The sequence below is a fragment of the Mus caroli genome, unplaced genomic scaffold, assembly GCF_978045245.1.
Source record: "Mus caroli unplaced genomic scaffold, Mus_caroli_1 scaffold_1, whole genome shotgun sequence".
Taxonomy (NCBI): Eukaryota; Metazoa; Chordata; class Mammalia; order Rodentia; family Muridae; genus Mus; species Mus caroli.
In genome coordinates this window covers 16,958,645-16,972,716 of record NW_028227256.1, presented here as the reverse complement: position 1 = coordinate 16,972,716, position 14,072 = coordinate 16,958,645, and the positions used below count along the sequence as shown (strand labels likewise).

At 39.1% G+C, this 14,072-nt stretch overlaps 1 protein-coding gene across 3 annotated transcripts in view; it reads left to right on the top strand.

Moving 5' to 3' along the window:
• The window catches only part of Pkhd1 (PKHD1 ciliary IPT domain containing fibrocystin/polyductin), a 544,477-nt gene extending 532,743 nt beyond the window's left edge, over positions 1-11,734 (top strand). For 2 of the 3 annotated variants that reach the window (XM_029477026.2, XM_021159032.3), the window contains exon 67: positions 10,135-11,734. In XM_029477026.2, the coding sequence (XP_029332886.1) occupies positions 10,135-10,547 (413 nt within the window). In that variant the 3' untranslated portion in view covers positions 10,548-11,734. The remainder of the gene's footprint in view (positions 1-10,134) is intronic. The other variant, XM_085835877.1, reaches the window with a different exon arrangement.
• Positions 11,735-14,072: the final 2,338 nt, after the last annotated feature.

The window sequence follows — 14,072 nt, the reverse complement described above, 5'->3', positions numbered from 1 at the left end:
AGCAAAGATCACAGGGAAGATCATAGCATATAATGAATTAACCATGTGCTAGGTATTTTTGGATTTTCTTATGTGACATTCACTCAATCTGGGATAGCCTAACTCCTCGTTAGTTTGCTAGCATACTCTTTCAATTGAGGCACTAGATACTAAGCATTCGTTCTTCATATGTTTTTCCCTAGTCTTTCTGTAAGGAGTTGTCCTCTTCCCCATTTGGTACAGGACACACCCAGACACAAAATTCCCAGCACAAAAGAGATTTATTAGCATGGTGGGGGAAGCAGGGGCAAGAAGATGGGGTAGGGTGGAGCAAGGGTCAGCTGCCTCTGAATCAGGAGAAGAAACACAGCAAGCACTAGCTGTTTCTGTTTGTGTGTTTGTTTTTTGTTTGCTTGTTTGTTTTAGCAGATGTGTGTTTTTTTAAAGGAACAAATGGGGAAGTCCCTGCTAGGGTGGGTTAGGCAGAATGAATGATGAATTTTCATTACTCAATCTCGGTGGTTTTGTCTCAGGAATGAGCCAAAGGTCAAATAAGGGAATAGAGCATGGGGGCTAGCTTTTGGAATGTAGTCTAATAGTTTAGCAAGGGCAAGAAAAGGGAAAGGGAAAGGGCAAGACCTGTCTGCAAGCTTGGGCCTGCTAGAGAGTCTTCCACTTCCATATTTAAATGAAATGGGAAAATATTTCTTATTGGATTAAGAAACACTGCATATGTGCCTGCATAGTAGTCGCTAGCTATGGCCTTGAGAATTCTTATTTACCCTTCCACTAATTTGTTTATTCACTTTACAGCCTGATTGCAGCCCCCTTCCTTCTCTCCTGCTATTCTCACCCTTACACCCTTCACTCCTCCCTCCCATTCTCCTTAGAGAAGAGAGGGCCCTCTCTTTGGTACCCAGACTCTCTGGCACATAAAGTCATAGCAGGACCAAATGCATCCTCTCCCACTGAGGAGAGAGGCAGTCAGACAAGGCAGCCCAGTTATGGGGAAAGGATTCAAAAATCCACAACAAGAGTCAGAGATGGCCCTGCTGCAGTTGTTAGGGGACCCATATGAAAACTGGGTTGCATGTCTGCTATATATGTGCATGGGTAGGGTGGCTAGGTCGAGCCACATGTACACTTCAGTTAGTGGTTCAGTCTCTGTGCCCTATATGGGCCCAGGTTAGTTAACTCTGTAGGCCTCCTTGAACCTTTTATTTATTTATTTATTTTGCCTGTAATAGTTTCTTTCTCAAGGATTGTAGCTCGCTCTCACAGCAATATTGTCCCCTCTATAGGGCAACTGACTTTCCAATGGTTTTGCAGAGAAGAGTCTCAGTTGTAAAACTACAAAGCAGTAAAACTCAGTCATTCCCTCACTTTCAGAATTCTGGGGACAATTAGTTACATTTTCTTGGAAGGATATTTGCAGTGAATGGAGAAAATACTTTCTGACCAGGACTTGGTAAGGGCAATTCACTGTTGGCAGTGTGTGGAGACCAAGGATAGTGGAATATCACCTCGTGCCTGGTGTCAAACCCACAACAGAAATTATTTCATCCCAGATGGCAAGAGTATCAAGCACTAGAAACCTCACTTGAAGCTCCTCCCTATCCTTGCTACACTTGGGTGAGAACCTGGGTCAATGAGTGACTAGTGAAGTTTAGTGCTCCTCTCTACATACTGAATATTAATTTACTGTATCATAGTGTCCTGTTGTGTAGTTTCCAGGAATGTTATCAGCTTCCCTATCTAACATCAAATTCAAACATTTGGAGACTCGATTTTAGGGACAATTAGAGAATAGTGTTAGCCAATGAAGAATAAAGAAATCACAACAGACAAATATCAAATTAACGACTGTAGATATGTAACTAGGTGCCAAAAGGGAAAAGAACAATATTTTGAATGACACATCTAGCCCTTGTAGGTCCTCCTGAATCATTTTGTACTGTTTCGAATCTCATTTGTTAGGGACTTGGTTGTCCATTTTGCAGAAACTCTGGTTCATAGCAATGTAAGGGAAGGAGTCTTGCATTGCTATCAGAACTCAGAACTGTATTTTGTTTTCTTTTTTCTTTACTTTTTATTAGATATTTTCTTTATATACATTTCAAATGCTATCCAGAAAGTTCCCTATACCCTCCCCCAGCCCTGCTCCACTACCCATCCACTCCTGCTTCTTGGCCCTGGCATTCCCCTGTACTGAGGCATATAAAGTTTGCAAGACCAAGGGGCCTCTCTTCCCAATGATGGCCGATTAGGCCATCTTCTCCTACATATGCAGCAAGGGACACGAGCTCTGGGGATACTGGTTAGTTCATGCATCCACTTATGTATTTGCCAGGCACTGGCATAGCCTCATATGAGACAACTATAACAGGGTCCCTTCAGCAAAATCTTTCTAGCATATGCAATAGTGCCTGGGTAATTATGGGATGGATCCCCGGGTGGAGTAGTCTCTGAATGTTCCATCTTTTCATCTTAGCTCCAATCTTTGTCTCTGTAACTCCTTTCATGGATATTTTGTTCCCTATTCTAAGGAGGAATGAAGTATCAACCCATTGGTCTTCCCTCTTCTTGATTTTCTTGTGTTTTGCAAATTGTATCTTGGGTGTTCTGTGTTTCTGGGCTAATATCCACTTATCAGTGAGTGCATATCTAATGACTTCTTTTGTGATTGGGTTGCCTTACTAAGGATGATATTCTCCAGATACATCCATTTGTCCAAGAATTTCACAAATCCATTGTTTTTAATAGCTGAGTAGTACTCCATTGTGTAAATGTACCACATTTTCTGTATCCATTCCTCTGTTGAGGGACATCTGGGTTCTTTCCATCTTCTAGCTATTATAAATAAGGCTGCTATGAACATAGTGGAGCATGTGTTCTTATTACCAGTTGGAACTTCTTCTGGGTATATGCCCAGGAGAGGTATTGCTGGATCTTCCAGTAGTATTATGTACAATTTTCTGAGATCCATTCTTATCTCCTTGTACAAAGCTCAAGTCTAAGTGGATCAAAGACCTCCACATAAGACCAGAGACACTGAAATTAATAGAGGAGAAAGTGGGGAAAAGCCTCAAAGATATGGGCACAGGGGAAAAAATCATAAACAAAACAGCAATGGCTTGTGCTGTAAGATCAAGAATTGACAAATGGGACCTCACAAAATTGAAAAGCTTCTGGAAGGCAAAAGGCACTGTCAATAAGACAAAAAGGCCACCAACAGATTGGGAAAGGATTTTTACCAATCCTAAATCTGATAGGGAACTAATAACCAATATATACAAAGAGCTCAAGAAGCTGGACTCCAGAAATTCAAATAACCCCATTAAAAATGGGGTTCAGAGCTAAACAAAGAATTCTCAACTGAGGAATACCGAATGGCTAAGAAGCACCTGAAAAAAATGTTCAACATCCTTAATCGTCAGGGATATGCCAATCAAAACAACGCTGAAATTCCACCTCATACCAGTCAGAATGGCTAAGATCAAAAATTCAGGTGACAGCAGATGCTGGCAAGGATGTGGAGAAAGAGGAACATTCATCCACTACTGATGGAATTGCAAGCTTGTACAACCACTCTGGAAGTCAGTCTGTATTTTGTTTTCTCTGTTTTCTTGGTCATAGCACCTTCTATCTCCCAGGCTAGAAATATCCAAGTTCTGTTTCTTTCCTTGTTCAGTTTTTCTCATACTTCCCTCTTTCTTGTTTGCTGAATTTTATAAATTTAGACTTCCTCTTTTGTTTCTAGATATACTTATCTTTTTCATCATTTCCCAGTATTTTCAGTACAGCCACATTTACTGTCTGAAGGCCTGTGTCTTACCATCCTCTCCAGTCCAGTCGCTTTACCACAGTGACAGTAGTCCTTATGTATAACACAGCATCTCCACTTCAAAATATTCTCAAATGTGTCCACATATTTAGCTTCTCTCATTTCTCCCAACTCAAGATGAACCTTTTTTCAGATTCCTGTATCTAAGAGTTTATACTCCCCCATCTAAAATATCTAAAAAAATTAAATTAAAAAAATAAAATAGGAAATATTTACTCCCCCTTTTAATGAGCATCTCTATAGAGATGCTATTAATTAGTAGTTTCCAAATGCACTTGCTTTCCTTAGCGCTTTGGAGAAACATCTCTCCTATCTTTCCCTGTGGTTTTTAATATAATAATCATTATGGTAAATGAGGTCAGGCTTAGAGAAGATATAAATTTATATCAAATGATAAGGTAGACATAAGAAAGCCTTGCGTTAAGTTGACAACTTTATTAGATATTTTCTTTATTTACATTTCAAATGCTATTCTGAAAGTTCCCTATACCCCTGCCTCCCACCATGCTCCCCTAAGAAAATCAAGAAGAAGGAAGACCAACGTGTGAATACTTCATTCCTCCTTAGAATGGGGAACAAAATACCCATGAAAGGAGTTACAGAGACAGAGTTTGGAGCTAAGATGAAAGGATAGACCATCCAGACACTACTCTACCTGAGGATCCATCCCATAATCAGTCACCAAACCCAGACACTATTGCATATGTCAGCAAGATTTTGCTGAAGGGACCCTGATATATTTCTTATTTTAAAAGCATGAATAAAATCTAGTACTTCTTAAAATAACTTCAAAATTAGCACTGAAATTTCTGTTGCTATACAATATTTTACTAAACATAACATTTTAGATTTCCTACTCAAATATGTACAGAAAAATAATTTAATCATTTCACCTTACAATATAGTTTTAACACTATAGGATGTAGTCAAATATAAATCAAAAAGACAACATTAGAAACCATTTATAGATTATATTAGAAATTAAAGCTGACTCTTCTTAGTAAAGTATCCTGGCTTAGGAATTTCTTTATAGCAACAAAAAGCAAATTAACACAATGAATGCATTGGATGTGGTTAGGTAGTAAGTACCATGAAAGTGGCTTCAATATGTGGTCAGTTTTGAAGATATGGTGAACCAATCAAAAACTATATTTTGCCAAAAAGTTTAAAGAAACACTGAATATGGTAGAGGGTGATCATATGTTTATGATATATGTTTCATAGCTACAAAGACATATTTACTTATGTTAATGTTATTTCAATCACTTTATACAATGTCAAATGATATAAGATGATTCTAAATTTCTTCATAAAATATTAACAAGTGAGATGGAGTGTCAACCTTCTAAATTAAATTAAGTAAATTAATGCCATGGCTGTGAGAATGTTAGGATCTAGCAGAGAGGTAAAATTTATGTTACCACTCTTCACACTCTTCAGATTCTGTGATATATATATATATGGCTATGATTATGGAAATAAATCTATCTATTACATCTTAGGTAATTTAGATTTAGAAAAATAACCTACAGTAAAAGTAAAAACAAAAAAACAAGACAGAGGTATAGATAATGCCAGTGGTAAAGAGGAATAGAGGAAAAAAATATACTAACACGTGTGTAATAGGAGTTACAAAGACAAGGTTTGGCCCGGCGGCGGTGGTGGCACATGCCTTTAATCCCAGCACTTGGGAGGCAGAGGCGGATGGATTTCTGAGTTTGAGGCCAGCCTGGTCTACAAAGTGAGTTCCAGGACAGCCAGGAATATACAGAGAAACCCTGTCTCGAAAAACCAAAAACCAAAAACCAAAAACCAAAAACCAAAAACCAAAAACCAAAAACCAAAAAAAAAAAAAAAAAAAAACCCAAAACAAAACAAAACAAAACAAAAAATCAAACCAAACCAAACCAAACCAAACCAAAACAACCCCCCCAAAAAAAAACAAAGACAAATTTCAGAGCTGAGACTGAATGACCATCCAGAGACTGACCCACCCAGGGATCCATCCCATATACAACCAAAAAACCCAGACACTATTGCATATGCCAGCAAGATTTTGCTGACAGGACCCTGATATAGCTGTCTCTTGTGAGGCTATGCCAGTGCCTGGCAAATACAGAAGTGGATGCTCACAGTCATCTATTGGATAGAACACAGGGCCCCCGCTGAAGGAGCTAGAGAAAGTACCTAAAAAGCTAAAGGGGTCTGCAACCCTATATGAGGATCAACAATATGAACTAACCAGTACTCCCAGAGCTATGTCTCTAGCTGCATATGTAGCAGAAGATGGCCTAGTCGGCCATCAATGGGAGGAGAGGCCCTTGGTCTTGGGAAGATAATATGCCCCAGTATAGGGGAATGTCATGGACAGGAAGCAGGAGTGGGTGGGTAGGGGAGCAGTGTGGGGGGAGGGTATGGGGACTTTCAGGATAGCATTTGAAATGTAAATGAAGTATATATATATATATAATGACATAGCAACACACACTACTCCATATATTAACATAAAAATATTCATAAGGAAAACAGTCTTCACATGGAACTAGTTAATTTGATTACTTAGAATATTTACCTAGATCTATATTTTAAAAATACAATTCACAGAGCATATGAAGCTCAAGAAGGAAGACCAAAGTGTAGACACTTCTGTCCTTAAAAGGGGGAACAAAATACTCACAGGAGGAAATACAGAGACAAAGTGTGGAGCAGAGACTGAAGAAAAGGACATCCAGAGACTGTCCCACCTGAGTATCCATGCCATATACAGACACCAACGCAGACATTATGGTGGATGCCAAGAAGTGACTGGATCCTGATATGGCTGTCTCCCAAAAGGCTCTGCCAGAGCCAGACAAATACAGAGTCAGATGCTCTAAGCCAACCACTGAACTTGGCATGGGGTCCCCAATGGAAGAGCTAGAGAAAAGACTGATGATGCTAAAGGGGTTTGCAACCCCAATATCAACCAACCAGAACCCCCCTACCAGAGCACCCAAGGACTAAACCACCAACCAGAGTACACATGGAGGGACCCATGACTCCCACCGCATATGAGGCAGAGGATGTCCTTGTCAGGCATCAATAGGAGGAGAGGCCCTTGGTCCTGTGAAAGTTTGTGAAGGCTCGATGCCCCAGTGTAGGGGAATGCCAGGGCAGGGAGGCAGGAGTGGGTGAATGGGTGGGAGAGCACCCTCATCGAAGCAGGAGGAGGTATATTGTATAGGGGGGTTCAGGGTGGGAGGACCGGGAGAGGGGATAACATTTGAAATGTAAATAAAGAAAATGTCTAATAAAAAATAAATAAAAAATAAAACAAGAAAGTAAATTTCACAGACATAACTTAGCTGAATAAATTGATCAAACACAACCAGAGGTAGAGTATCTCTAAGCCAATACAGTATAAGGTGCGAGGGACTGTATGTAAGAGACTAGATCAATTTCCTTCTTTGTTTTGTATTCTTCAAATTTCTCTGCCTTCTGAAGAACAATGCATTGCTTATTAAGATAAACGCTAATTTCTACATAAAGGAATATAGAATTTAATTAGACTACAAGCAGCAGTGTTTATTAACTGTATACATTCTCTAACACATGGGCAGGATTCCCAGTCCTTATGACAAGGAATTGAGTATACTCCTTCTCCTAACCGACTTCCACTTCACATTGCTAGAGTCTCATATAAAGTAACTGTACTGAGGGCTTATGTGGTTCAGCACTGAGCACCATACATAGAGCCAGGGTAAGAACATTTCAGATGAGGGTTGGGAGCCAGAGGATACTGGTTAATTCTTGTGCTATTAAGAGAGAGAGAGAGAGAGAGAGAGAGAGAGAGAGAGAGAGAGAGAGAGAGAACATGTGCTTGCTGTTTGAGAATGTTCTCAAAGTCAAAAGAGACTAAGGAGCTGCAGAAGTTACGGGTTCATGCACCCATAAGGTCCTCAACACAATGAGTCTGTATTTGGGAAGAGCAGAGATATGTCTTGCCCATGTTTTATAATGTTCTCCCTGAAGCTTCATCACACCTGATGACAAATAGTACAAAACATGGATGGGTTGTCTGAAGTCATGTTTCCATTTTAGTGAAGACCCATCAACACGAATGATGAGGGAGGCATGTAATTCATATGTTTTGATACTCAGTATTCTTCCTTCCCTAAAACCCAAACATTAAGCTGAAGGCCTTAGGATACATATCTGCTATAAATTCATTTTTTTTATCTAATTTGTCTGAGATCTAAGCATCCTGTGGAGGTCTAAGATCAAAGGAGCCGATTCTTTCTGATGTTGGCAGTGACACATAATGTGTGCTGACTTAGTTCTGTCTATAAGCTCACAGTGGGAGGTGGCCAGCCACCCTGAGCACCTTTACACTGGGAACTTTCATTTCAGCTGGGGAGTCTGTCAGGTGTGTGGTTGATTGGAGCTGCCATGTAAATAATTCATGGGAGATTTTTTTTTTAATGTTTAGGGGTCTGTAAAAGGAAGCTAAGTTTGCATTAGTTTTTTATGAATAGATGCAGACTTGAAAAACAAAAGGACAGGGATATTTCCAAGGAAGGTCTCTCAAAACCAGACTGAGAACATCATCAATGGGTTCAGAAAAAGCGACATGTGGTGTTCGATTCCTCAGGTCTGTAGTTGTATTGGTTTTATCTAAGGATTAAAATTTAAAACCTGTTTTTCTCTTAAAGTCAGTATCTATGGAGGTGATACCAAGTTCAGTACAGGCTACATGAGGGGACATGGTGATTGTGCAAAGCTAACAACAACAAACAGTTCCTCCCGTGAAGGCATTCAAAACGCTGTGAGGAAGAAAAGACTAACACACAAGTGAAGGTGGCCAATAGAGGAAGCTGCATAGGCCAAGTCAGTGTGCACTGAGATATAAATCCATGTAGCTGAGCTTTCAAGAAACATTTGTGAAAGGAGTTGCAGACCCTGTAGGAGAATTAGCATAACCAGGAATTTCCTATAGCTCTCAGCAAGATTTTTCCAGTTAGGTGACCATGGCAGATAAATAGAAGGCAACAAGGGTCAGAAAGGGATAGTGGAGATATAAAGAACACATGCTTCTCATATATTAATCCATGCACTATGTAAATTACATGAACAATATGGTTTGTCCTAATTTTTCCACTGTGAATACAAAACACCACTCATATTCATAGTTGCAATTGCCTTCATACATCTTCACATCCTTTTTCAATCCACTGTTATAATGAACTGAAGTTGAAACTGGTACTTTGTGTCCGTTTCTTATGATAAACCAAAGATGTGCTGACTGTCTTCTAACACAGTAAAGAAGGCAGCACTCAGTGAATAGGAACTGTATAATGTGCCTATTAATAAATCCCCATCTTCAATGTATGGGCATGGTAAACGTAGAGGATGATATTACTGTCTACTTCCCAAGAATTTGGGCATAGCTCTCATTTTTGTAAACAGTAAGGCACATGAGAGGCATCCTTTTGAATATGTGACATCGTTGCACACAGTGGAGAATAGTGTAGACTAGAGGAATGACCATCACACAGCCAACTTCCAGAAGAGGATAGTGAGTAGACACCATGACTTCTTTCACTATTACAATGGTTCCTTAAGTCTCTGTGCTTTTCCTAATCTTTCCACAGTATTGGTGTGGTCTTGGCTTCACCGACTCTGTAGAGTCAAATACTTGAATTTTTCCAGAAGGTCTGTTCCTGCTTTATTTGTGGTCTTAGAAAGTTACTTAACTTGTGTCTAAACTCCTTTACATCTAAAGCAGTGACAATAGCACTCCATAAATCAGAAAAGTGTTTTGAGAGCAAAATTATATGTGGAATTAGTATGGAACATGTGCTGGCTTTTGTAATTGTGATATGTGGCTGATTAAGACTATTAAAGCAAATTTTAAGAAAAATTACTAGTTTGTTTTGTTTCTTTTTTTTTTTAAGTTCAGTGTTCTGAATAAACATGTTGGTTGGCTTGATGCTTGGCCTTGGCTGTGATATGGATTTCAAATTTGACCCATATTTACAATCAAAAATATTTGTTAACTTAATAACAACGCATGAGTGTTTTTTCTTCTTCTGGGAATGATATAATCACATTTTGGTTACATAGTTAATGTTAATTACAAATTGAGAAGGAAAAACAGTACTTTTTAAGGAAAGCATTTCTAAATTTATTTGGAAATTTGGTGAATAGATGTCATTCAATATTTTATCCTTTGACTATGCTGTCATAATGGCCAAATATAGAACTTGAATATAGAATATAGTAATCAACTGACTGAAAACAAAGCCCATTCTTCCCTTATGTTCTTTTTATAGATATGAGAATGAAGGTCATGCAGGGAATGCAGAGCCAGTTTCCCCAACACTCAATGGATGGAGTGTCCAAAAGGAAAGTTAGCCGCCTTGCTGCCACAGAGGAAAGAACAGCTACACCTGCCCCAAAGATTCCCAGAATCACCTGTGTTCCAGGATCTCTTGCTCAGCAGCTGACACTGCAGGAGCCTGGGAACTGGCAGGAGGCCCAACAGCAATTGCTCAGATACCAGCTGGCAGGCCGCAATCAGCTGCTCCTGTTACGCCCAGACCTCAGGCAAGAGAGGAAACAGGGTCAGGAGCCTAGCCAGCTGGACAAAGGGAGTGACTGCACTGGACTTTCTCAAGAGAAGGCCAGTTGCATTACCACTGAGACTTTCTGCCTCCACACTGCTCCACCAGAAACTATCCAGTAACAGCTGTGGGCATGGAGCACTGTGGGCATTTGTATGAAAAGGAGAAAATATTCAAAATTATTTCTGCATTGTAAATGGGGGAGGAGAGGTCTGATCTGTTTGGACAAATAAGGAGAATGTGAACTCTAAATCTTTAAACTTTAATATGGAAGACAGTCAGGCAAATGCTTGTAGACTGAGATTGTAATCAATCATGTCTCTTGTACCTCTCATTGATCCTACCCAAGTCCAGCAAATAATAGGATCTCAAAGGCTTGCTGATATTTTCTGGGGTTCAAATTGGTTACGTTGCAGCCAACTTAATACCTGTGCTATATATACTGAGTTTCACTAAGTAGGAACTATGATTAAGATTCCCTCTAGTGAACACTCAGGATGCTTTAGGGTTGTTTCATGGAAGACCTGTGATAGCTTTAGTTAGCTAATGTTGTATCTGCAGTGCTATAGAAATACCCAGCGGATATTTTACACCAAAGTTTACCCTCCAAACAGAGTTAACTTAATAAAAGTTACTTGTAGATTTTATTTCATGGTTTAAATTCAGTCATTAACAGGCACTCACTGCATTGGAAACATTATCATTTATACTTCATGAGTACTTGTATAAGAAAGATGATGGTCACATGGGATTTGTTAGGATTTCAGTAAGGAAAAGTGTAATACTAAGTTTAGGCAAAAAAAAATTATGTACTATAGTTACATTTTACATTATGAGTATTTGTATGAAATGGGGAAATATTCAAAATTATATCTACATGGTAAATGGGCAAGGAGAGGTCTATCTGTTTGGACAATAAAGGGATAATGTGGACTCTCAATATTTTGACTTATTAGTTCTAATATTTTCATTTAGTTGGGTCAAATTTACAATGACAAGGAAATTTTCCTGGAAGACTAAACATAACCTAATGATAAAGTGCATTAATAGTTATAATAGAACTGATTGAGAGAGGGCTCTAACCCCCAGACTCAGATGAGATCACCATCTTGTATCCTGGGTTTCTCAGAGACCAGTCCACACAGGAGAGCATGCAGGTTGCAGAAGCAACAGAGCTTCTTGGACAGGGTCACTTCAGCCTTCATCCTCAGCTAGGAGGCAGAGCTGAGACCCAGTCTTCTGCACATCTTTCCTGCCAGAAGAAAGTCAGCCTCCAGGGAGGGCTCTGACCCCAGAACTCAGAGGAGAGCACCATCCTGAATCCCAGGTCTCTCAGAGACCAGTTTGCAGAGGAGAGCTCACAGAGAGCTTGCCTGAAGAGAGTGCTCTGAATACTGGGATTTAGGGGAGAGTTGGACTCCCAGGAGTGCTGACAGAGGCTAACAGAATCACAGGAGCAACAAGCTCCAGCCAGAGTCAGCTAGAACATCTAACACCAGAGATTACCAGATGGCAAAAGGCATACATAAGAATCTTACGAACACAAACCAAGACCACTCAGCACCATCAGAACCCAATCCTTCCACCACAGTGAGTCCTGGAAAAGCAAGATTCAGATTTAAAATCATATCTCATGATGCTAATAGAGGATTTTAAGAACGGCATTAATAACTCACTTTAAAAAGTACAGGAGAAGACTGCTAAACAGGTAGAAGTCCTTAAAGATAAAGAGGAATCACAAAAATCCCTTAAAGAATTACTGGAAAACACAACCAAACAGGTGATGGAATTGAACAAAAGTATCCAAGATCTAAAAATGGAAGTAGAAACAATAAAGAAAACCCAAAGGGAGACAACCCTGGAGATAGAAATCCTAGGAAAGAAATCAGGAACCATAAATGCAAGCATCAACAAAGGAAAAAAAGAGATGGAAGAGACTATTGCAAGTGCTGAAGATTTCATAGAAAACCTGGAGGACACAACAATCAAAAAAATGCAAAATGCAAAAAGATCCTAACTCAAAAATCAAGGAAATCCAGGACACAATGAGAAGACCAACCCTAAGGATAATAGGTAGAGATGAGAATGAAGATTTTCAACTTAAAGGGCCAGTAATTATCTTCAATGAAATTATAGAAGAAAACTTCCCTAACCTAAAGAAAGAGATGTCTATGAACATACAAGAAGCCTACAGAACTCCAAATAGATTGGACCAGGAAAGAAATTGTTCCCAACACATCATAATCAGAACAACAAATGCACTAAATAAAGATGGAATATTAAAAGCAGTAAGGGAAAAAAGCCAAGTAACATATAAAGGCAGACCTATTGGAAATACACCAGACTTCTCACCAGAGACTATGAAAGCCAGAAGATCCAGAACAGATTGTTATACAGACCCTAAAGGAACACAAGTAACAGCCCAGGCTACTATACTCAGCAAAACTCTCAATTATCATAGATGGAAAAACCAAAGTATTCCATGACAAAACCAGATTCACACAATATCTTTCCACAAATCCAGCCCTTCAAAGGATAATAAAGGGAAAACTCCAGCACAAGGAGGGAAATTACACCCTAGAAAGCAAGAAAGTAATCCTTCAACAAACCTAAAAGGAGATAATCGCCAAGAACAGAATCCCAACTCTAACAACAAAAATAACAGGAAGGAATGATTACTTTTCCTTAATATCTCTTAATATCAATGGACTCAATTCCCCAATAAAAAGACACAGACTAGAAGACGGGCTATAAAAACAGGACTCAACATTTTGCTGCAATCAGGAAACCTACCTCACAAACAAAGAAAGACACTACCTCAGAGTAAAAGTCTGGAAAACAAATTTCCAAGCAAATGGTCCTAAGAAACAATGTGGAGTAATCATTCTAATATCGAATAAAATTGATTTCCAACCCAAAATTATCAAAAAAGACAAGGAGGGGCACTTCATACTCATGAAAGTTAAAATATTCCAAGACAAACTCTCAATTCTGAATATCTATGCTCCAAATGCAAGGGTAACCTCATTCATTAGAGAAACTATAATAAAGCTCAAAGCACACATTGGACCTCACACAATAATAGTGGGAGACTTCAAGACCCCACTCTCATGAATGGAGAGATCCTGCAAACAGAAACTAAACAGGGACACAGTGAAACTAACAGTAGTTATGAACCAAATGGACTTAACAGATATCTATAGAATATTTTATCCTAAAAGAAAAGGATATACCTTCTTCTCAGCACCTCATGGTAACTTCTCCAAAACTGACCATGTAATCAGTCACAAAACAGGCCTCAAGAGATATAACAATATTGAAATTATCCCATGTATCCTATCAGATCACCACAGAGTAAGGCTGAACTTCAATAACAACATAAAAAATAGAAAGTCAACATTCACATGGAAGCTGAACAACACTCTACTCAATGATACCTTGGTCAAGGAAGAAAGAAAGAAAGAAATTAAAGACTTTTTAGAGTGTAATGAAAATGAAGACACAACATACCCAAACTTATGTACAACAATGGAAGCATTCCTAAGAGGGAATCTCAAAGCTCTGAGAGCTGTCAAAATAATCTAGAGAGAGCATACACTAGCAGCTGTACAGCACACCTAAAAGCTCTAGAACAAAAGGAATCAAAG